This window comes from Sphaeramia orbicularis, chromosome 22, assembly GCF_902148855.1.
Source record: "Sphaeramia orbicularis chromosome 22, fSphaOr1.1, whole genome shotgun sequence".
Taxonomy (NCBI): domain Eukaryota; kingdom Metazoa; phylum Chordata; class Actinopteri; order Kurtiformes; family Apogonidae; genus Sphaeramia; species Sphaeramia orbicularis.
In genome coordinates this window covers 29,503,270-29,527,957 of record NC_043978.1, presented here as the reverse complement: position 1 = coordinate 29,527,957, position 24,688 = coordinate 29,503,270, and the positions used below count along the sequence as shown (strand labels likewise).

The 24,688-nt window shown below is 37.2% G+C and overlaps 1 protein-coding gene across 1 annotated transcript in view; it reads right to left on the bottom strand.

Annotated features, from left to right (window-relative positions):
- Positions 1-551: 551 nt before the first annotated feature.
- dph6 (diphthamine biosynthesis 6) overlaps positions 552-24,688 on the bottom strand; it is a 130,315-nt gene continuing 106,178 nt past the window's right edge. Inside the window, exons 14-15 of the mRNA XM_030127554.1 lie at positions 16,218-16,599; positions 552-1,132 (exon numbers count right to left, since the gene is read on the bottom strand). Coding sequence (XP_029983414.1) covers positions 1,014-1,132; positions 16,218-16,599 — 501 coding nt within the window. The 3' untranslated portion in view covers positions 552-1,013. The remainder of the gene's footprint in view (positions 1,133-16,217; positions 16,600-24,688) is intronic.

Genomic DNA, 24,688 nt, shown 5'->3' with positions numbered 1-24,688 from the left:
CTTCATACACTACAAACAAAAAGTAAAGGATAATTTGTAAATAAAACTGTCTGGTCATTAAAAAAAAATGTGTTTCAATTCAATTCACACACAAAAATATTAAAAAGCGCTGTGCAAGAATCCTAACTGAAAAAAATAACCCAAATATTAAAAATATCCTAAACTTTTTGTTTGTAGTGTAGGTTAAAATGGTCTTTTTTCCTCAGTTTAACCCATAAAGACCCAGAATAACAGCTGCTGTAGGCTAGAGTGGAGGACAAAGAGATTTAAGGGCCAAAGTTCTGGGGTATCAAGTGGAATAAACACTACAGATGGACTAATATGTGTTTCCAGGGCTGAAACTGGTTGTTATTAACCCATAAAGACCCAAACATCCACTGTCGACCAAAGCTGATGTAAACTGTTTAATACCTGTTGATCCATTAATCCTATCAATCCATGTAAGTAACTGGTGTAAAATACAGTTTGTCATTGTTTCATGGTCATCAGATATGACCCATTTGGACGTTCAGGGGCTTCATAGTGAATGTGGAAAAACCATGTACAACACAATCATGTTCAAATGTTACATGACGGTCTCCTAAAGTCAGTTCTCTCATTCTACTCAAAGCGTTATAATGTTCTTTTGTCATCTCATTTCAGTAAAGTGCAGGGTAGTGGCTACAGACAGAGCATGATCACTGGATTAAAGTCAAAGTATTGCATTTTTTAATGAATCTATTCAATCAAATAGAAAAATACTAATACAGAAAATAAAAAAAACAATAGATCTGTCAACAGCCCTTATAAAACATATCATCAAATCCACTTACATACAAACAGAACTTTACATTTCAACAAAAAGCAGCGCTAAACAGTCAGTATTAACAGGCCTTAATTCAGTTTACACATCTACTCTTGTCCTCTTGGAAGTGATTAGGTGTTGGGCTGTCACAGTTATTCTTCCAGAAAAGCCTCGCTGCATTCCAGAGCTGTCGATGGCCTGAGTCCGGTTGTTGATTCTGGCTGTAGCTCTATAAACTGAGCCAGCAGGACAGGTGGAGGATCTGGGAGTCGGGCAAGTCCAGAACTGGAACCAAGGCCACGGATGGACCGGACTCTCCTAAAGAGCTTGTCATACTTTCCTCAAGTCCTGACATGTAGAGGTGGGGAGATTAGGGGGTGAAGAGGAAAGAAGAGGGGTGTTAGTTGGTGAGAACTTTGTTGTGTGATATTGGGTTCACATATAGATGTACCCTCTGGGGACGGAGGCTGCACTTAACCCTCCGACCACGGACCACAGGCCTATTTACAAATTATTGGCATTCTTAAATCTTTGGCAGATTGCAGCCCCCTGTCATTTAGCTCCCCGCAGTGCAGACATATGGTCAGCATGGAAGGAACTCGCAGCTACGCCTCCCCATCGCACATAAAGGCACTTACATAAACACACACACATACACACAGAAGGACGGGTGAGGGGGTGAGGTGGTGGTGGGGGGGTGGGGGGTGATCCTGCCAGGCCCTCTTGGACAATTGAGCAGCTTGTTGGGGAGCTTTAGTGGAATGGATCCTCTGCTCCTGTTGTGTTGGGATGTTAGGAAGCTGTGTTGGGACTGCAGCTCAGCTTTACTGGAGCTCAGAAATGTTGTTAGTCTGTGTGTGTGTGTGTGTGTGTGTGTGTGTGTGTGTGGCCCGACTACAGACGGACAGTGGACATGTGAGAATTCGTCGAGCGTCTCAGAGCCCGGTCTTGATGACAGCCTGTCTATTTAGCGGCGGCCCGCTGGGATGCTGCCCCTTCCTTCTTCTGCCCTGCGCACTAATTGGTCACAAGTGTTTTTGTGTCACGCTTGGCTGTCCTGCCTTATTCCTTCTGATTTAACAACGTACACTGGAGGTCAGATGATTACACACACCTTAGGTAAATGCATTCAAATACAGTTTGTCACAATTCTGAACATTTCATTTTACAGTATGTTCCCTTTGTTAGGTCGTTGATCTCAGCTGGTTTAGTTCAATGATGCAAAATTTCAACTTTGTGATAATTTGTGACTTTATAAACTTCAAGGCAAGTTTATTTGTGTAGCACATTTCAGCAACACGGCAATTCAAGGTGCTTCACACAGGACATTGAAATACAACGACAAGGGAAAAAGAAAGACATCTAAATCATTTTAAAAGAAATATGTAAAAGGTGATTAAAAATAGTAAGTAAGAAAACAACACATAAAACCCAAAAATATAAAAACACACATATTAAAGTATGAGTTGCAGTGCAGAGTTTCAAAAGAGAATATAAAATTTAAAAAGTCAAAAGCCTTTTAGTCAAAGGCAGCAGTGAACAGGTGAGTTTTTAACCTCGACTTAAAAGATCTCAGACTCTCAGCAGACCTGATATTTTCTGGTAGTTCGTTCCAGATATACAGAGCATAGAAACTGAACGCTGATTCTCCATGTTTAGTTCTGACTTTTGGAACCCAGAGCAAACCTGCACCAGACCAGATTGACTCATTTTCATTTGTCAACACTGCGCCTCCCATCAGACCAAAGACTGTATTTAATTAGTGGACAGAGGAACCATGACACCACCTACTGGTTTATAAACTGCCATTCTGAACCCAGGAGTTTGGGCTTTGTCGCCATGTTGACTTTTTGGAGCCAGAAGTGACTGTATTTGGACAAAAGGGGCAGAACAATGGGAACTTGAGGGTTCAGACGTGAACTAATTCTAAACACTATTTTCCAGACATGGTAAAATGGTAAATTTCATTAAGCACTGCATAATAAAGTACTTTTATGATCTTGTTAGTAAAATCATTAAAGCACAACTACAGTTGAGCTGCCTGTCAGGAAAAATTGGGTTTCATTAAATGAACTAAAACTCCAAATGCCCAATATAGTCATACAGACCTATCAATCAAAGCTCAACATGGCAGACAGCAACGCCGTTGACCTGCCCTGAGATCTGATAAATAGAAAAAAAATTTAAAATCTACCACTTATCACTTATTTGATCACTGAGAGTGGAAGGACTCCTGGAAAAAAGGAACTGACTAAGTATTTTTAGAAGTCTATGGGACCCAAGTAGCAGTCAGCGTAATGGTATTTCAACAACTAACTCTTACAATGACTTCATTTTGGCTGAGGTCCGTGGCCACTGGTTTAGATATAGCGTCCTTTTGCTAGGTATTATGGGAAAGTCTAAAGAAATTAGTGACAACAAAGCACCAAGGCCAATGTCAAAGCACCAAAACTTCAGATTTCTTGAAAGGCACTTGAAGCCAACTCCAAAAGAATGTCAATCCCCACAGACCACCATGTTAAAATTATGCCCCTGGGTCAATATATACTGAACAACAAAAGAAACGCAAGTTTTGGTCGTTAATTTAGGCAAGAGTTCAGCTGTCCTGTTGAGTTGTCAACTGAGATACACATTAAAATAAGTGAGTTGTAACCATTGGAGCGTGTGTTTGCAGGCAAACACGACCACGAGTGGTGTTGAGCACGTGTACAAAGTATTGGAGGTGCGGTACGTTTTGAGTGATATGGTAGTGGGAGCAACAAATGGGAGTGGCAATTCCCTTTGTTTATCCGGGGGCTATAAAAAGAAATGGTAAGATTCAAAAGTTACTGCATTACCACGATGCCTCGCCTTAACAATAATCTGAGAGAACGCGCCATTGGTATGCTTGATGCTGGTTTAACGGCTTGCAATGTTGCCAGACATCTGCAAGTGCACGAGTCCACCATCAGTAGGCTGAGAACATGATTCCGTGACACAGGGACCACTCGGGACAGACCAAGATCCGGAAGACCACATGTGACCACCCGTAATCAGGATCGCCATATTCGCTTGGCCCATCTCCATGACTGTCAACTCAGTGCTCATGGACACAATTCAATGTACTGCCACTGTAAATTTTACAGTTGGATATAAATACCTCATATGAAACCAATATTCATAATAAAACTCCCATATAAACCAATACCGAAACATACTTGCGTTTCTATTGTTGTTCAGTATATAATTGAGGGACTTTTGAAGTCCTTGGGATACATCTAACATCTTAATTAAAAAAAAAAAAAAAACAACTAATGTTTTTTTATGTTTATTATGGTCATTTAAAAAAAAAAAAAAAATCTATATTTATTTAATTACGAAAACAATCACTTATTAATAAATGATTAATAAATAATTAATAAATGACTAGATATACTAAAATGTCAACTAAATAACTATCCAAATATGATAACAACCCCCTTCTTATAAGCTAAACAATAATAAAATGAGCTTATTCAAAAATTGTATTGATTGTGTTCTTTTTATTACGTTGAGATAATCATGACAGATATTTATTTCTTGGCAATACATCACATTTTATCTGGAAAATAAATTGGATCTGTGTCTGAGAAATCACTTTCCACTAAGTTACCCATTACAAAAACACCTCTTAAGGAAGTGTGTTAATTCCAAATCACATGACCTGCTCCATATGATGTCATTTCCCCCTGAAGAAAACACTGGCAAGACTCCTTACTCCTTACCTACCTCCTTACCGCGCATGCGTATGTTCCAGAACCAGCTACGTGATGACGTCACGACGTCCCGCGTACAAAACGGAGGCAGACTGCCAGCAGATTTTTTTTTTTTTTTTAATCAATTTTGGGACCTTTTAAATCGATTCTGAATCATAGTAAATAAGAATGGTGATTTTTATATCAATCGATTTTTTTGGCACACCCTTAGCTGTAACATGGGTGTATACCATAAGTACAGGAAACCATATAAGTTCTGAGCAGCAGAGGACAAACACAAACACATTTAGCATCAGCACACATACTCTGACATCTATGCAAACTTGTGGAAAGAAAAATCACGACAGAAAGGTTACGAGTGCAGTTTGACACTATCTAATAAGCCTGATTCTTTTTCATGTGAAGCACACGCAGCATGCAAAACATCCTTACAAAGAGCCCGCACGCGCTAATTAGCTAATATGCACTACAGCTTAAAATGCCCCCACTGGACATAGGCTTTTTTTGGGGGAGCATTAAAGGCCTAAATATGTGTTATCAGAGCATGTGGTGCACCCTGGGAAACTGGATCCTCTAGAGAAGGTTACAACAACTGAATGAGATCACAGACAGGGGATGGTTTTATTAAGAGAAGAAACACACCCTTCATCACACCTTGCATATTCAGCCTGTTTTATGTTGGGATGTTTTAATCTTTTACAGATAGGAAATAATTGCGCTCTCTCATTGATAGTGTTGGATTAGAGACAAAGGGGGGTGAAGGTGACTTGAGTGACCATTGCATTTGAGTGTTTTTTTTTTTTTTTTACCCCTTTGTGAGTGAAAAGCGAATAAAAACACAGATTGCTTTGCTCTTAACCCTGAATAAATGCTCACACGAAATCCTACAAACACTTTCCATCACACACCCTGTACCCTTCGCCGGGTCCCTCAACCCCCGCCCCCCCTTTGGGCTGCACAGGGAGTCTCATTGAGAGGCCCAGTGGACAGAAGCTGGAAGACTCAAAAAGCCATCACATTAGCAATGGGATGGAACTAAACCATCTACCCAAGAGGACTGGCTATTATTCTGCTTCACAGCAAACACACAGGGAGCTGAAAAGGCTGCTGTTAAGGCTCTGTTTGCAAAACCAAATCATTACTAATGCCCACAACACCCTTTTATGCTAAACCTCCGACAGTCATTTTTTTTTTTTTTTTTGTTCGAACTGATTAATACATAAATATTGCAAGCCTAAGTGAACAGACGGATGGGTGTCACTGAAGATTGTGGTGAAAAGAAGAGGAAAAAAAAGGGGCATTTCAGTGTGGAGTGACTGATGCCTGCTGGGCTTATCGGGCTTTTAAGCAGCGGCCAAGGCCCAGAGCCAGTGTGGTTTTTAGTTGTGCTACACTGACTTCCAAACTGGTCAAATTAACCGGTAAACGAGTTGGTAATTAGCAAGTGTTGGCTCATGAAAATTGTTCATTTAGTCCAAGGAGAATGAACAAAAAGGCTCAGAGGCCGGGTGTGTGCAATGAAGCCAGAGAGAAAGAAGACCTCCTTACCTTTAGCTTGTGTTCTGTTTTGGATATCTGGAAACTAACACGTCGAAACTGACAACAAGTGGAAAGTCACTCAAATCTGGGCTCCATATAATTTTTCTATAACAATTTAACTTCCCTGTTTCCCTCTAAAACAAAAAATAATCACACAGAACTGACATGTGGTTTATCATCCACCAAGGAAACCAAAATAACAACCAAGAAATGATAAAAAAAGACATGTTATATTATGAATGAATGTCTATAAGGCTACGTTCAGACAGCAGGTCTGCATTTTTTGGTGAAATCCGACTTTTTTGTGTGCTCGTTCATATTACACATTAAAGGGGTCATATTTTACTAAACCCACTTTTATTTGTCTTTGGTACATTTATTTGTATATTTGTACCCTAACAGTTCACCCTCCAGGTGCTGCAAAGCTATCTTTATATTCATTCCGTTTCAATTCCTTCTCAATTTGTTACGTTTTATAACTAGTTACGCCACAACATTTGCACATATAAGGTCAAGACTTCCGATGAACATTTCTCTGAGTACGACATAATTGTTTGTCAGCAGCAGAGGTTGTAGTAAAAACTGAAAATATGTCCGAACTTCGAGCTGATTACCTAAAATGTTCAGTTGTTGGTTGTATTATCGAACACAAGTGGCTGTACGGGACAGAACAGCACAGCCAACAACCTGGAGGGGGCGGGGCATCAAGTGGCTCATTTGCATTTAAACGGCCAGCACTCAAAACGACCTTTCTGGTGTCATTACTCAGAAATAGGGTTGAAGATGGACCTGTAGAGTTGAATTAATGAAGAATTCAGACCCAAGCATAGCATTTATAGTTTATGTAGACCACAGGGAAATGTTTTAAAATGCATAATTCCATTTAAAGAAGCAAAGTATCACTCCTTTAAATGTGACTTCTATTAGTTTTGAGTATGAACTGAATGTGACCCTGATGTGATCCGCATGCGCAAAAGAGGACCTGATGTAATACGAGACCACGCAGGTACACACTGTGTTTACAGAAATGACAACTCCTGAGATGCAGAATTGTGAAGTTTTTCGTATTTCAATGAGGTAAAGGTCGGATAAATGTGACCTCGCCATTCAGACTGACGTTGCATTGAAAACTAGAAGCACTCGGAGAGCGCAGACCTCCGCCAAGGCTGATCAGTGGCCCCCCCCGTGGGCCCCCCTACCCCCGATCACCACCAAAATTTAATCATTTCTTCCTTATCCCATTTCCAACAAACCCTGAAAATTTCATCCAAATCTGTCCATAACTTTTTGAGTTATGTTGCACACTAACGGACAGACAAACAAACAAACAAACCCTTGCAAAAACATAACCTCCTTGGCGGAGGTAAAGATGAGGTATGTATTGGATTTAGGACCGCATATGAAAGTGGCCTGGGTTGGATTTGAAAAAAAAAAAAAAAAAAAAAAATCGGATTTGTGCTGTTCAAACTGTCTTTAAGAGATCGGATCCAGGTCACATATGGGCAAAAAAATCGGATTTGGGCCACAGTTGTCTGCAGTCTGAATGTAGCTTATGAGAAGAGGACAGTATAAGATGAAGTGAATAAGATGACATCCACTGTTTGTAGTGACTGATGTTGATCAATAAAGTCTGTATGGAAGTAAATCTGTCTGATCAGATTTTAAATTATAAAAGCCATTGAATTTCTAGCACTGAATTTTTTTGCACTGAAATTAAGTATCTGAATTTTTTGTCTCTCAATTTTACGATGTTTATAAATTTAGAATAAAAAAATTCAGAAGCAAAAAATTCAGATGCAAGAAATTCAGATCACACATCCGGGACACCAAGGATAAGCAATGATTACCTCCGCCAAGGAGGTTATGTTTTTGCCAGGGTTTGTTTGTTTGTTTGTCTGTTTGTTTGTTTGTTTGTTAGCCTTGGCGGAGGTCTGCGCTCTCCGAGTGCTTCTAGTTCTATCTCAAATCGAACCGACAGCCAGCCAATCGAGTTAAGTTAGGTGGGTCATGTGACACCGATGCAGGAAGACAGTCGATGTGTGATCTGAATTTTTTGTATCTGGATTTTTTTAATTCTAAATTTATGAACATAGTTGAATTGAGAGACAAAAAATTCGGACACTTAATTTCAGTGCAAAAAAATTCAGTGCTAGAAATTCAATAGCTTTTATAATTCAAAATCTGATGAGACAGATTTACTTCCATAAGTCTTTTGCAGTTTGCAGGAATAAAAAACAATGAAGCAAAAAAAAAAAAAAAGAGAGTTACTGCCTCAAAACAGAGAAAACGTGACTGAATTTAGTGTATTTCACCAACAGCAGACATATGGTTCCACTCAGTTCTGCTTTTTTGTCTTAAATCTGACTTTTTTTCGTGGTGGTTCACCTACTCCAGTACATAATTGTGACATGTGTTCCATTTCAGTGATGTAAACCTCAGATGAAAGGAGACTTGACTGTTCAGAATGACGTTGCATTACAAAACATCAGATGTGTGTCTGATTTATGATCACATATGAAAGTGGCCTGGGTCTGAGTTGAAAAAAGTGGATTTGTGCTGTTCAGACTGTCATAAAAAAGTCAGATATGGGTCACATATGGGCAAAACGTCAGGTTTGGGCCACTTTTATCTGCAGTATGGATGTAGCAAAAGTAAATCATGCTAGAAATGAGTGAATGACTAGAATATCTAAAGAGTTTAACTTAGCTGATTTGCAAAAAATATTTAAATACAGCCGAAGATATCCATTTTATTTTGTTTTCTGATGTTCCATGTCGTTTTCATTATAAAAAAAATGAAAATAGTACAACTTATGGATTTTGCAAAAACATATTATGTAATAAGTGGTGCCAGTCAAAACAAACCCCGCCCCTCACACATATTGTAGTTTATTTTGGCATTGATTCAGCTGATGTCATCATATCAATTGCCTATATATATATATATATATATATATATATATATATATATATATATATATATATATATATATATATATATATATATATGAATTCAACTTATAGTTTTGCTGCTACAGACATTTGAAATTTTGCCCATTATAAGTAAATGGGAGAAAAAAAAGATTTGAAAAATTCATAAAAAATTTTAACTTTGACCTACTTTTCTCAAAATATAATCACATCTATTCTGGGTCACTGGCAATCTATAAATCCATTTAGGTATGAATTCAACCAACAGTTTTGCTGCTAGAGTGTTAACAAACAAAGAAACCGAAACAAAAACGATACCCCTTGCCTCCCCTTCAGGGGGTAGGGTAATAATCTATTAGAAAATGGGGGGAAATTCATTGCATATTCAAGCTGGCTATTACAACATGTGGATTTTATTACATAATGAAGGGAAAATTTGATAGATTTTGTCAAGTTGCCAAAGCAGTGTTTTGACATAATTGTTATAAGCATTAAATTAAATGAAATTTACTCTCATTAAGTGAATTGATCCTAAACAGCCTGTTCTGCTGAAGGAAACACTTCACACTTCTTCTTTTCCATATTACTACATTAATGGAAACAAGGCCTGTAGCTCTTTGCAGTTTTTTATTTTTCAAAGAAAGTTTGAGCTCACATCAGTTAAGTAAACTCCACATACTCTAGTATTCTAGGAAGCAGCCTCTCCAGAGGGTCTCCACTTCTTCCTGTTTAATTATTGTAAGTCATTTGTTGCGTCTGCAGTGTGTACAGTAACCCAAGCAGCTGGCACACTCTTTTGTCATCATTACACTTTTATAGGCCACCATCTCCTTTGCTACCCGTGATTCCAGGTTCTCGTCAAGGCAAATGTGGAATGGTATTTGTTTTATCCTCGGAGATATTCTCTCGCAGGGAAAAGGGCGACGAGCACATCGATCACACAGGCTCAGTTGTCAAGCCGTTGCTGAAGCAGTCAATTAACATTTTTGAGTCGGTGCCAAACCAGCCATCTTGCTGTCATCCTTCGCTTTGACATAACTTGTCTGTATGGGAGCATAAAAAATTACCAATACAGTGATGAATGAGGAAACGGTGCATCTGTTTAGAATATGTGTTGACAGACAGACAGACAAACTGTGATATTTGATTTGTTTCCAAATTATATAATTGTTATTTAACATTGTTTCTTGATAAATAATGTGTCTCATTCATTCAATAATTCGTTATTATCCACTATTGCACAGTAAGAAGACATAACAAAAGGAGGGCAATGCTACAGGACAGTGATTGTTAAACACTTTAAATCACAGGTGTCAAACATAAGGCCCGGGGGCCAAAACCGGCCCGCCAAAGATTCCAGTCCGGCCTGTGGGATGAATTTGCAAAGTGCAAGTTAGGGCATCAAACTCAAAAATAATATTATAATAACCTAAAAATGATGACGCCAATTTTTTTTCTCTTTGATTTAGTGCAAAAAAACATTAAATTACGAAAGTGTTTACATTAACAAACTATCCTTTAACAATAACGTGAATAACTTCAACAAAATGAAGAAAATTAAGTGCAATTTAACAATTTTCTGCCTGTTACTAAATGTTTTGTGCAAATGTATAAATGATTAGTCGAGGCATAATATTGATAAAATTGTACTTATATTTCTTAACAAATTCCGTTTTTTTCAGGTTATTCACATCCATTTTGTTTTGATAGTTTGTAATTGTAAATATTGGCATAATTGAACGTCATTTTTTTGCACTAAAACAATTTGGAGTTGTCATTATTTATTGGTTATCATTCTATTATTTTACTGGTCCGGCCCACTTCAGATTAAATTGGACTGAATGTGGCCCCCGGAAGAAAATGAGTTTGACACCCCTACTTTAAATCATGCACCACCTCAAAAAAGTAACATCATAAATGACATTTAAACATAGTTAGCTAGGCCTCCCTTCTGCAACTATGCACAGTTCGCAAAGCAAGCACATTTAAACTTCATAAGAATATCCTTAATTGTTGACTATTGTGAACTACAGTTACACCATTTAAAGTGGAGCAATACAACTACAGTGACAGCTTTTGCTACCAGAGTAACACTGGACTGAATGAAGAACTCAATCCATTTAAGTTTTCTAGCTGAAAAATCAACTTTGTACACTGGATTGTACCGATTTATATACGGGAGTGCCAGACTGTATTGTTACCCCGCCCCCAAAAGGGGGGGCAAGGGGTATTGTTTTTGGTTCGGTTTATTTGTTTGTTTGTTAACACTCTAGCAGCAAAACTATTGGTTGAATTCATACCATATTGGGTTTATAGATTGCCAGTGACCCAGAATATCACCCAATGAGCATGGGTCATAGCCCCTGCTCATTGGGTGATGAATCCAAAATGTAGTTACATTTTGGGAAAAGTAAGTCAAAGTTCAAATTTTTTATGAATCTTTAAATTTTTTCCCCCCATTTACTTCTAATGGGCAAAATTTCAAATGTCTATAAAAACATCAACTTTGTTTCAATTTACTTCAAACTTGACACATATATAGAAGCAACTGATATGATGACATCAGCACATGCATAGACATGATGACATCAGCTGGATCGATGCCAAAATAAGCTACAATACATGCGAGTGGCAGGGTTTGTTGTGCCTGGCACCACTTGTTTTACAAGAACTATATTGTTATATGTAGGGACTAAAGGTGGAAATTAGCCTTGGCTATAATGTTGCATAGTGGCAAATACTGAGTTTATTAACATGCACTGTCCATTTGAAAAACATTAACTTCAAAACTTCATCTATAGTGCCCTTTCCACTGCAGGAACTTTATCCAGATCTTTAACATTAGCTGGGATTTTGAAAAACCTCAGTGCATTTCCACCTAAATTCCCCTGATAAAAAAAAAAAAAAAATCCCTGGTAGGGGGGTAGGACTTACAATTCTTGAGGGGCGGGGCTGTGTACTTAAGAATGTAACACACTTGCAGCTTTCTGCACTTACATTCACCCACAGTGTTTAAGGTAATATACGACCACAAATTTGTCTTCCATTTCCATTCCATTTCTACATGACCTGCGGTGTGTAGTCTTTCTGTTTATGTATTTTCATGGTGTGATAGTTGAGTTATACAATAAACAGTGAATTTACTGACTTGCAAAATTATCTGTTAAACTGACAAATATCGCATGTCTAATGATGCCATTGGCACTGATATGACTGAAAAACTAAATAAGGTCCCATGGGTCAAAACTGAAAGGGCCCAGACTTCACCTCTATTGCTGTATTTACAAAGAAAACTCCATAAATGGAGAAAAGACATTAACAGATGTCAATCATTATATTGACAGGAGCTTGTCTTGTTTGTAGATGCTGTCATTGTATTATTTAAGTCGTAACGTCATTGTTTTGTATGTTTTAAAGTTGTACAATGTGTGTATGATGTCACACTGTTATACTGTCACAATGAAATAAGAATAGCTGCAACACTGCTGTAGCTAACGGGGGTCCTATTAAACTTAAATAGTAAAACTGTCACAGTAGAAAGACCACACAACCAATAGGCATAAATGTCAATAAAAAAGTTACAGTAATGCTTGATTATTAATGGTAAATGTTAAAATATAACGATAATCAAGTATAGTAATATATTCTTCAACCTTTAACCCTCTGGTATCCGGGTGCGCCTTTTAGGCACACTTTGCACTTCGTGTTAAAAAACTTCATATTATTTTTCACAATTTAAATAAGGTTAGAATTTAAAAGTTGTTCATTTTTGCATGATCTTTAAAATTCTGGCCACCAACTAAAATTTGCACATTGTAAACAAAAGAAAATTACAAGACTAGCATCTATCTCTCAAGTGTGCCTAAAACGCACTATTTCTTCCATTTGATATGTACAATTAGGGCTGACCTTGATTTACAAAAATAAAATAAAATTAGAGCAGAAAAATAAATCAATATATAATATTTAATAGTTTGATTTATAGGTGTGCATTTTCCGCACACTTGGTGACAGATGCTAGTATTTTTGAACATTTGACCTAGCGCCAAAAATAATAATGCAAATTAACCAAAGTTGCTGTTAATCATTGACATATGCCAGGCTGCAAAACTCAAATAATATGTGATCCACTTTTTATGTAGTGTCTAAAAAACAAATTTTTTTTTTTGCATCCAAAAAAAAATTGTTTGTTTACAATACAAACACAGGATTTAAAGGGTTAAAAAATGCAACAATTATTGAATATTTGGTATTTTTATTTACGGCTCAAGTTGATGAAATAGAAAAAAGTGCAAAAGAATTAAAAACAAACTGTATGAAAAATTGTTTGACATTATTTCACAAGTGTGCCAAAAAGGCACACTTGGTGCTTAGTAAGAGCCTTGCTGGACAGGATACCAGAGGGTTAATGGATATAAAAAAATCATTTCAGCTTCATGTGTTCAAAGAAAGTCGTGTTCTCTCCGTCTTTTCACGAAACTGAGGTTACTAGGTCGCTGATTAACTGTGGAAAAATCCCCCCAGATCTTTCCCCTTAATGTGTGTTTCTTTGATTATGGACTGTACAGACATCTTCCCTAAAACCATTTACTGAGTCATCATTGAGTTGGAATCTGTTACCTTACCCTGCACACACAGCTAAGCCCTGCAGGCTTACCCACGGGCGTTTTTATGGGTCACAGCCCATGCTCATTGGGTGATGAATCCAAAAAGTCAAAGGAGGAAAAGTAACACCTCTGGCGCTAGCCGTCACAGCCTCGCAACTGCTGCTGTCAGTGAAGAGACAGACAACAGCGCTTTGACCCCCCCACCTCACCCCTTCAGTTACTTGCGTTAGGATTCACAGCTGATAGACATGACATATGCTCCAAATGAAACCTTTAAACATCTTGTCTCAACATGTTACTTACGATACAGAGGTTCTCTCAATGATAGCCCCACACCAACTTCACTTAACTTTTAGAAAAAGGGGTGAACAGCATTTTTTTTTTCCAGGGCCACAGTGATGTATATAAAGGTATACGCAAAGAAGCACATATTGGACAGCTGAAGTGAAGCATGAAATGCATAAATTATGTACAACTACAGGATAAATTGCTCTATAATATATTGTAAACAGCTCAAAAGGCCTGCTTTAGTTGGTGGAAAAACTGACGAAAATAACTGTGATCGAGTGAGAACTTGTAAATCAGAGGAAATCACAAAAAAAAAAAAAAAAATCACATTTCTCTTACAGATCAATAGAAAAAATGTGAAACCTTGTGAGTTCTCTTTTTGTATCGGGTATGACGCATTTCGTTAGCCTCATAGCATAAGTCTTATCATAGCATAGCATTGCATAGTCTTATTTTTGGCCAAATTGTGATAACCGCATAACTTAACTCTCCTAATATTGCTGCTTAATTTTTCATCATTGGCAATGAGTTGAAAAAAAAAAATGACTTGGGCAATTTTGCTATGAGGCTAACGATCTGTGTTAATTGTACATCGCACAAACTGATTATTATGAATGTGCACATTAAGATGCTGATCTTGAGCAGTTCTAGTGATAATATTGTATTGTGAGTTACCCTGATTTCAACTTGAGATGTGTGATGAAATGAAAATGCTAATTATTTATATCACACTAAAAATAATTATAGTTATAGACATTGGCATTAAAGTTTATTTTGTTTTCATTGTCAAATAGAAATACACAAATTAAAAAATTTCCGACTTGATACTTACCAGAATGATGAATATTGACTGATTTGACAGTTATGTGGCTCAGTAATAATTCCCATTTTGTATTAGCCACTAAACTATGTACTGCATTACTACAACATTTAAGCTAATATATCATTATTTAGTTATCCATTCGTTTCAGGCTGTTCATAACAAAAAAAAGAATAACAAAATGCAGCAGATTACAAAATGTAGGTGGTATAACATAATAATGTGAAAATGTACTATATTTATCAGGATTGTAGATACTGGGATATTTTTACATTATACATTGGAACGGCACTTGTTGTTATTTAATATTTTATCCTGTAGCTTTTTGTACATGCACATTGTACATTTACAGACCCAGGTTTTCATCCATGAGTGAGCAGGGGCAAATTGCGCAATCCAAGTTAAAACTGGTTTGTGTGAAGTAGCGGTGGGATTTAAATCCAATCAAAGGTCATGGGAGGGGACAATGGGCATCTATCTTGTTTTCCACAAAATTACCAGGTTACAGCATTAACACTTTGGCCACCATGTCAATTTCATTTCTTTACCCGTGGCAGCTGTTCCTAACCCTAACCCTAACTTGGCCTGTCCTCAGTGACATTTTCAGGCCTAAACAAGTTGAATTAATTTTGAAAGGCAGAAACAGAAAACCAGTTTTAACTTGGATTGCGTGATGCATGAAAACCTGGGTCTGTAAATTTGGACAAATATCCACCAATCCCCTATCTACTGACGTCCATAAAAGAAAATTCCAAAAATTATCAAATGCGGAACTGGATGTAATTTTTCAAAATGTATAGTTTTTTTTTTTTTTATACACCCTGTACAGCACAGGTGTCAAACAAGTGGCCCGGGGGCCAAATCTGGCCCGTGGGATGAATTTACAAAGTGCAAAATGCAAAAATTACCTTGAAGATATGAACAGTCAAGGGCATCAAACTCTAAAATAACAGCATAATAACCTAGAAATAATGAGTCCAAATGTTCTTCTTGGTTTAATGTGAGAAAAATCATGACATTTTGCCTCTAAATAATGGCAACACCAATTTTTTCTCTTTGATTTATTGCAAAGAAGATTAAATTCTGATATCCTTCAATAATAAAATGTCAATAACCTGAACGGATATGAACAACCTGAAATGTCTAAAGAAAAATAAGTGTAATTTTAACAATATTCTGCCTGTTTAGTGTCTTTGTAGATCTGATCCGTAATGCACAAGTACAAATCATAAGTTGAGGCAGAATATTGATCAAATTGTACTTATTTTTCTTCAGAAATTTCAGTTTTTTCTTCAGTTATTCACATCTTTTTTGTGTTGGATAGAAACAGTTTCATTTAATGTTATTTTTTGCACTAAAAAAATTGGAGTTGTCATTATTTATAGGCTATTATGCTATTATTTTATTGGTCCGGCCCGCTGGAGATCAAATTTGGCTGAATGTGGCCCGTGGAGTAAAATGAGTTTGACACCGCTGCTGTACAGTGTAGTGTTGTGCTTGGATGCGGTAACGTACCTTTAACGACTTGCTTTGCCATTTCGTGCTCACACTTGTAGAACACTCTGGCACACAGCGGCACCAGCTCAGGATCCATCTTCTTTATGGCATTTCTGAACGTTACAACAACACCTTCTGTGACATCCTTCACATCTGTGACCTCGAGGCCGGTGCCGGTTACAGCCAGTGAAATGGAAGCGCTCCGTCTGTCAGCAGAAATTACAGCGGAGCACTCTATGGAAGCACGTGTCAACTTCGTAGTCACGTGACAGGAAGTTCTGTCGCTGGGGTCATCCCGGACGGCGGTGACGTGGAGCTCGACGGCTGCTCCTCTGGGTAAAACAGGTACCACGACGACCAATAACGGATGAGGTTTAATCTCAGTCTCCCACTGTATGTCCTGTAACGTACACAGATGGTATGTAAATGAACATGCTCGGCAAATTATATAGTGTGTGCTCCAGACACTACAATCACATATATGGCCCTCCTGCTGGGGCCCATGCTGAGCTGTGTGACCACAAACACTACTCCGTCAACATTAAATATTATTGTAAAGCAAACCGTAAAAATTCTACCACACTCCACCAAGACAGGCTTTTCACTTGACAGATTGACAGGCCATGAATTAACGTGAGATTGTGAGGTGACCCTTGGTAATGATAGTGTACAAACAATTCAGAAAGAATCCATAGTGCCTTCAGCCACCGTGAACAACATGCACAAATGCACCTGCTAAGAGCTGTATTTGCTAACCTGACAGGTCCTATTCCAAGATGACTTCTCACCTCTCTAAGAAGATCATTCACCACATGTTACGGCACTTTCACAACACACACATTCAGGGGAAAACCGCTGAGATTTTAGCAACAGAGATGCGGAGAATCTCTTTATTTATTTATTTTTTTTGCTCCTCTGGACTGAGGGGCCATTAGCAGTAACAAAATGTCTTGGAGCAGTGCTACAATGTGGCCCTCTAATAATACTTGGCTGTGGCTTCATCTGCTAATGGGAGAGAAATGAGTGTTTTATATAACCGTCATTTCAGTCAGAGTCGATAGGGCAAAAACACTTAACCCCCTTTTCAATTTGCTGGATCAATTTTCATCCACTTACACCCCACTTCGTAAGTGCAGAATAATAACAGGTTACTTACATTTTATTTTGATATTCACTCGCAAAAAAAAAAAAAAGAGAAAGAAATCAGTGACAAGAGTGGACGAAGGTCTCTTTGTCCCTTCAGTAGATGAAACAGTCATGACCCAATCCTCCAGATTCACTGAAGCAGCACTTACCTACAGATTAAACTTTCGTAAACACTTAATTGTGTATCACCACCTAACCACTTGCTTTAGAGAGTTTTTTTTTTTTTTTTTTTGGTTTACACTGCGGAGCTTAGGTTGAGATTTCTTTTAGTCTGCTGATTCTGTAGAGAGCCTCACTTGTAGTGATCAACAATAACAAGCAGAAAAGCAGAGAACAATAGCCATGTCAGCACAGACCTCTTAGCATGTCAGACAAAGTGACAGCACACATACATGCCCTACGCTTTGATAAATGTTATATTAGCACTTCTGGCATGGGTCTAGGTATTCTCCTGGAGGGAACTGCTCCAGCACTTGTCAATAGTGATTGAACATGGAATAGAGAGTGGAGAACTGGGGAGAGAAGTGACAGGACAGGGGGGTTTGCTCAGCCAGGCTTAAAGGCCACCCTGCAGGCCTTGGGTGCTGAGGTACTCGACCCAACCGACCGTCCACAAGGAGATCAGGGGACTCAGCACGGTGCTCCAGCCTCTGGCACCACTTTATTGTCACGGCACACTTGCTGACTTTTTGTCAGAGCTGTCGCAGGAGGTTACATCAGTCACTATTTGTTTCTTTATTAATGTTTCCAACCAAATGTTACATTAGGTGGGAAGTTTGCTCAGCAGTTCCATGGAAGTAAATGTGCTAAAGGTGCATTATTGTAAGTGGGTTTCTATACGTCTAGCATGTGTGTGATTGTTTCAGACTGGACTTTGGTCTATTTTCTATATAGTTTCCTGCTATAGACATTATATAAAAAGTGAATTTATTTACTATGGTTCATGATCAGTTCTTCTGATTCATTTAATATGGCCTATGGTCAGCCTTTTTTTTTGTGGAGCCAAAAGTGCTGTATTTTTGGGAAAGACTGTTGAGCTGAGGAAGAATGAGTCCTGAAATCAAAGAAACTCATCCCACCACCAACTTACTGCAAAATAATGCTGCTATGTGTTAGACCATCATATAAATTCAATTGCTTTATAAATGTTCACACATAGTATTAACGTCAAATTGTGTCACGTATATACACCAATTAGCCTCAGCCAGCCTAGTTAGCAGGTTATCTGACAGAACTTATACTCCAACTATAAATCAATGCTACCATTGGCTAATGTAGCCAAGTGATGCTAACTGGCTAAATATTGTAATTCAAGGATCAATATGTACAATTTGCAAGCTCTTAAAAGAAAAGATAAGATAAGATGAGATAAGATAAGATAAGATAAGATAAGATAAGATAAGATAAGATACTTTATTGTTATTATACAAAATGAAATTTAGGTGCACTATCTGGATGCAGACTCATAAATAGTAATAGTAATAAATAGTGATAATAACTATAAAAATATATAATAAAAACAAAATATGCATCACTCGCATATCAACATCCATTCATTCATTTCCTCACACATCAACCTCCTTCTTTATCACACAGCAATACATCACATGTTATATATGTAACATATGCAAGTTTGTGTTGCAGCCATGTGTGTGTGCTGGGAAGTGGTTGTTAATTGTCTTTGGTCAACTCCATTTCTAAGCTAATGGTAATGATGTGGCTGCAGAAGAGCTGAAGACTGATGTCAATAAATGACCTACAAAGACAAAAGCTCTGCTCATGTTTACGCTTATCATTACAATAATCTTCCTGAAGTAGTTGCATAACAAAATGCTTAAATGATCCTATTAATGCACCTTCTTAACTACAACTGCAGACGTAAAAAATAAACAAAAACAATTTCCTCACTAAACAAACGCTCTGAAGATCTGACTCAGCAGGCAGTGAGCTGTCAGTCAAAACCCACATGACAGACATCCACCTGTCACTGACAGAGGACATGCCTTCAGGGCAAAATATGTAACATTTAAGTTCTATAGACCCGTATAATAATACTTCCTCTCAATCATCAGTCGTGTCCCTCTAGAAGTGTGTGATGGTGTATTTAACGGCATGCTTTCTGTCTTTATTTTCAGATTGTTTAACTGTGCTCGCGGCAGTGTTGTTGTACCTCCAGCCAACAGCGCCACATATAAAGGCTGGCAGAACACTCAAAAGAATGGAGTGACTCTTTATAGTTTTTCATCTTTCTGCTTTATGTGCACATCTGTGCCGCATGTCTGCCTGAGAGACCAAACTCAGGGTAACGCAAACATAGACATAGAAAGCTCAGGCAACAGCAGACAGAAGGATATTTGGAACCTTCTCTTATGGCTGTATAAAGCTGTGTGTATTTATTCACCATTTACAACTTAACCACTGGGAAACAATCAGAAAATCATTTTTTATTCCTATATTTCCCTGTTTTTTTTTCTTGGTAAACACACTTGCTCTCCTCTTTTACCCTACTGCTGACTTGATTTCTTCTTATAAACAACATGCAATAAATAGTGCATATATTTCAACTTTAAGCCTTATTTTGTTTTAAAGGTATGAATTATAAATATATATATTTTTAAAATCACTCTGCACACAGTTGTCATTAACAGTAAAATTAGTTATAACTGCTTGTAAACATATTGGGCATTTTAACAAGAGGGTCTTACTTTGGGAGCCAGCTTTAAGTGGCACTTTTACATGGGATAATTTTTCAGCCTATGACGTTGTCGCGTGGTGTGTGCTTGTTTCAGACTTGTGCGGTGCTTGAGAAGGGCCCATTGGCTGACATCCCTACCTGACCAAAGATCATTTATTAAATTAATCCAATAAAACACAAAGTTTGATATATAGTGGAGCTGAGTGCTGGAGTGGCAAGTTAGAGGGGCAGGCAGGTGGAAGTGTACATGTACGTGTGTGTGTGTGTGTGTGTGTGTGTGATTGCCCAATGCGGCCACTTAATACAATCCATCTCATTACTTCATCCCTCATGCAGTCATTCTCCCAGTGCAGCAGGTAAACCCATGAAGTCTAGATTTGCTGCGCTCAGCTCTCCACATTGATGGGGTGTGACCTGCTTCTCCTTCTGTTTGTTTTTTTTCTCCCCACTTTCCTCTCTCTAACTCGTGTCCGTGTGCCTGGAGCGTGCAGCGGGTTGGAGGGCCGAGAGGCGTGAAAGCCGAACGGTAAACACGGTAATAAGGAAGTGGTGTAAAGGCGGAGAACAGCGGGGAGCTGATGGGACTGCGCTGCTTAGCTAGTTCCCCTACATTTCCTGCCCAGCAGGACGCCTTCAGCATGTGGCTCTATGTCTCAGCACTTAGTGTAGTGCCCTCAGTCTGCTATAATATCCCTTCCCCTTCGCTCCTCCATTCAGTCTGTTCCTTCAGATTCCACTGTGACGCTAGTTAGGCTGTTTGTGTAAATGAAACGCACAGGAGTGGATCAGATTAAGAACAGGAGGCCAGTACAGAGCCAGTGGACTTTAAAAAGGGCCAAAAACCACAGATGACTCAATTCCTCCAGCTAACCTACAAAAAGTTGTGGCCTTTTCATCTTTAATAGCTCGGTGTACTATTCTTTTCAAATGGAAGGACTCATTGACTCCAACACAAGACTAATGGATCAGAAACATGTTTAACCCTTTCATGCATAGTGGTCACTACAGTGGACAGCAGATCAAAGGTGTTTTCTTGTACAGGGTGGGGAAGCAAAATTTACAATATTTTGAGGCAGGGATTGAAAGACAGTGTATGACCAATTAGTTTATTGAAAGTCATGAGAATTTATTTGCCACAAGAAAAATGACATAATAGAAAATGTTTTTATTCTATGTGTCCTCCTTCTTTCTCAATAACTGCCTTCACACGCTTCCTGAAACTGGCGCAAGTGTTCCTCAAATATTGGGGTGACAACTTCTCCCATTCTTCTTTAATAGTATCTTCCAGACTTTCTCGTAATAGTTTTGCTCATAGTCATTCTCTTCTTTCCATTATAAACAGTCTTTATGAACACTCCAACTATTTTTGAAATCTCCTTTGGTGTGACGAGTGCATTCAGCAAATCACACACTCTTTGACGTTTGCTTTCCTGATTACTCATATGGGCAAAAGTTTCTGAAAAGGTATGGATAATAGTGTTAGGTATGATTATGACATCAGTATATGTTTGGTTTCAAAACAATTGATGTAGTGCCTGATGAGAAAAAAACAACTAAATGTTCATTGTAAATTTTGCTTCCCCACCCTGTATATTTATGGATTTATTGTTTTGTGCATCATCCCGTACGCTGCAATTCATACAATTACTGTAACTTTGCTGTTCTAGATAAACCTGATCTGCATTAATGTGTTTGAGTGTAAAAAATTGCTAATTGTTACTAGACTGTAATAAACAATTTTTTTTTTCTTTTTAAACAAAAAGTTGTTTGTTTTTTTGCATATTATCTCCATGCAGGTATGTTAAAATGTGAGAAAACATCAGATTAGCAGCATTAAAATGTTTTTATTTGATAGTTTTCACGTAGTATATCAGTAAATATATGTTTCTTTGCTTCTAAAATTAAACGCATGGTGTCCAGCTGAGTGAACATTTTTGTAACTCCATGATTAAATAGATTCATAAAAAAAAAAATCCATTGCTTTTTTTTTTTTTTCATGCCTAAAGAGGAATAAAAACACTCCGGAACAACATCTTGATTAAGGTTCTCATAATTCATGCATAATAGGGTTAATATCAAGTTAGAAAAAATTAGGTGCACCCTAAATGGCTCTGTTAACAAATTTAACAAAATATGGGAGCCTCTTTTACACTGTGAATATGTTACCTGGCCTGGAACTGGAAATACATTTCATTTACATTTACATCAAATACATTTCAGTTGTTTACATTGTGATTGACCTGTTCATTTATTTATTTAATTTTATTTTTTTCTTTAAATTTACCAGAATGCACTGTACTGACTGTCTTGTTATGCGTGTTTTGTTTGTACTGCCTTTTTAAAAATGTATTTATTTATATTTTTTGGGGGGGAGGGGGTTGTTTATCATGTCCAGTGTCAATCTTTGTATTATGAACATATTACTTGAAATTATAAGTGCTCATCATCAGTGATCTAACATTTGCTAGTTAGTACCTTTGTAGCCAAATCATATACCTGTGAGTATTTTCTAAACTGGAGATTTGACCTGGTTTCGCCACTCAAAGACATGAGATTTGACTTGAAATTGCATCAAATAATCTGGAATCTTCTGTTTCAACTAGTCAAAAAAAAAAAAATTCCCCTTTGTGCCAGATTGAACTTTATTCTAATTTTTCTGTCTGGTTTTCTTCTCTTTTCTGTCCGGCAATTTACCTTGTGTAACACATAATGCATCCTTATTCTAAATGTAAACCTTCCAAACCGTTTTTTTTTTTTTTGTGTTAATGGAGAAGGTTGGTGTGGTTGTTCTGGGGTTTATTTGTTTTGCTTTGTATGCATGTAAAAAAATGGAAATTGTGCAACAATTCATTTTTAATTGTTTTGTCACATATGATACAATATTTGTATTGTCAATTTCTGCAAAACTCCAAATAAACAAAGGTTGGAAAAAAAGGAATAGCATCAAATTACCTGTGAACATATTGTGTTATTTATATAAAGTTATAAATTACTGTTATAAAACACAACTGTACACACTGACATTTATCAAGTAGCTGGAATTACTTTGCATTCTATGTATATTTGTTGTGTACTGTGTATATGTTGTGTATTTTACTCTTGTTTGTGAAGCCGTGGACTTAGTTTATATTAAAAATGTATGAGCATTTGATGAGTATTTTGTTTGATAAGTCAGTAAATGTTCAACAAATGTCCCTATTTGTACCATTAACGGGTCCTGAACCATTTTGAAAGTAAAAACTGATTGATTTAATGTTTCTGGACCTGTTATTGCTACAAACAGGGACATTTGTTTAACATTTATTGACTTATGAAATCAAGATCCTGCTACTCGTCAAATCCCCGGCTCACACTTGCATGCACACATACAAACAGGCTCTTTGAGGTTTAATGCAGCGTAAATACAATTTCACACCAGCAGCAACTCCAGTTTGCTCCCAATTAACCCTGCAAGATTCTCCATCCACCTGATTAGAGAAATTATCAGCGCACAACAACAACGTCGCTCTGTGGCTTCAGAGACATACAATAGATAACATGGTGTATTTTTGTACATAAACGTGTATGAACGATCCAAAGTTAACCGCTGGATTTCACATGTGAATCATATATGAAGTGAATACATTACTTTCTATGCCTCTATTTTTGTCTCTTAAAATCCATGAGGCAGATATTTAGCTTTTTTGGAAAAAATAAAATAATAAACTTGAAATGTCATTACCTAAATCTGATGCAACAACAACAATAATAATAATAACTAATGTAATTACTTATCTAATAAATATTTATAAAATGGCTTGGTCTATGAAGTGGCTTGTTTTGAATAACCTTTTCACCACTGATAGTTTATCTAAATAAAAAAAAAAATACTGAAAATATGCATATCAGGGGTGTCGAACTTATTTTAGTTCAGGGGCCACATTCAGCCCAATATGAACTCAAGTGGACCAATAATAAAAAAATTAAACTAAACACAAAAAAGTAAAATAATAACAGTGAAAAAAGTAAAATTACATAATGAAAAGGTTTACATGTACAAAGTTTCCTTTAAAATCTGAATAACCTGAACGACCTAAAATGTCTTGAGAAAAATAAGTGCAATTTTAACAATATTCTGCCTCAGTTTATCATTTACACATGTGCATTACAACTTACAGATCACAGTGGATCTACAAATACACAAAACATTTAGTAACACGCAGAATATTGTTAAAATTGCACTTATTTTTCTTAAGACATTTCAGTTTGTTCATATTTGTTCATGTTATTCACTATTTTTGTAAAAGGATAGTTTATAATTGTAAACACTTTCAAATAATTTTACTTTTTTACTCAAAAACAAAGAGAAACATTTGTGGTCGTCATTATTTATTGGTAATTACAATAGTATTTTATTGATCTGACCCACTTGAGATCATATTAGTCTGAAACCTCGGAACACTGGAACATGAACGAAAATGATTTTGACACCCTTGATTATTAATATCATTGTAATTTGTGCGTTTCACAAATCCATCCCATGGACCAGATAGGACCCTTTGGTGGGCTAGTTTTGGTCCACGGGCTGTCTGTTTCACACCTGTGATGTAAATCATTAAAAAAAATGACTGATTATCTGTCTTTAGTTGCTGTATTTTACTTTAATTTC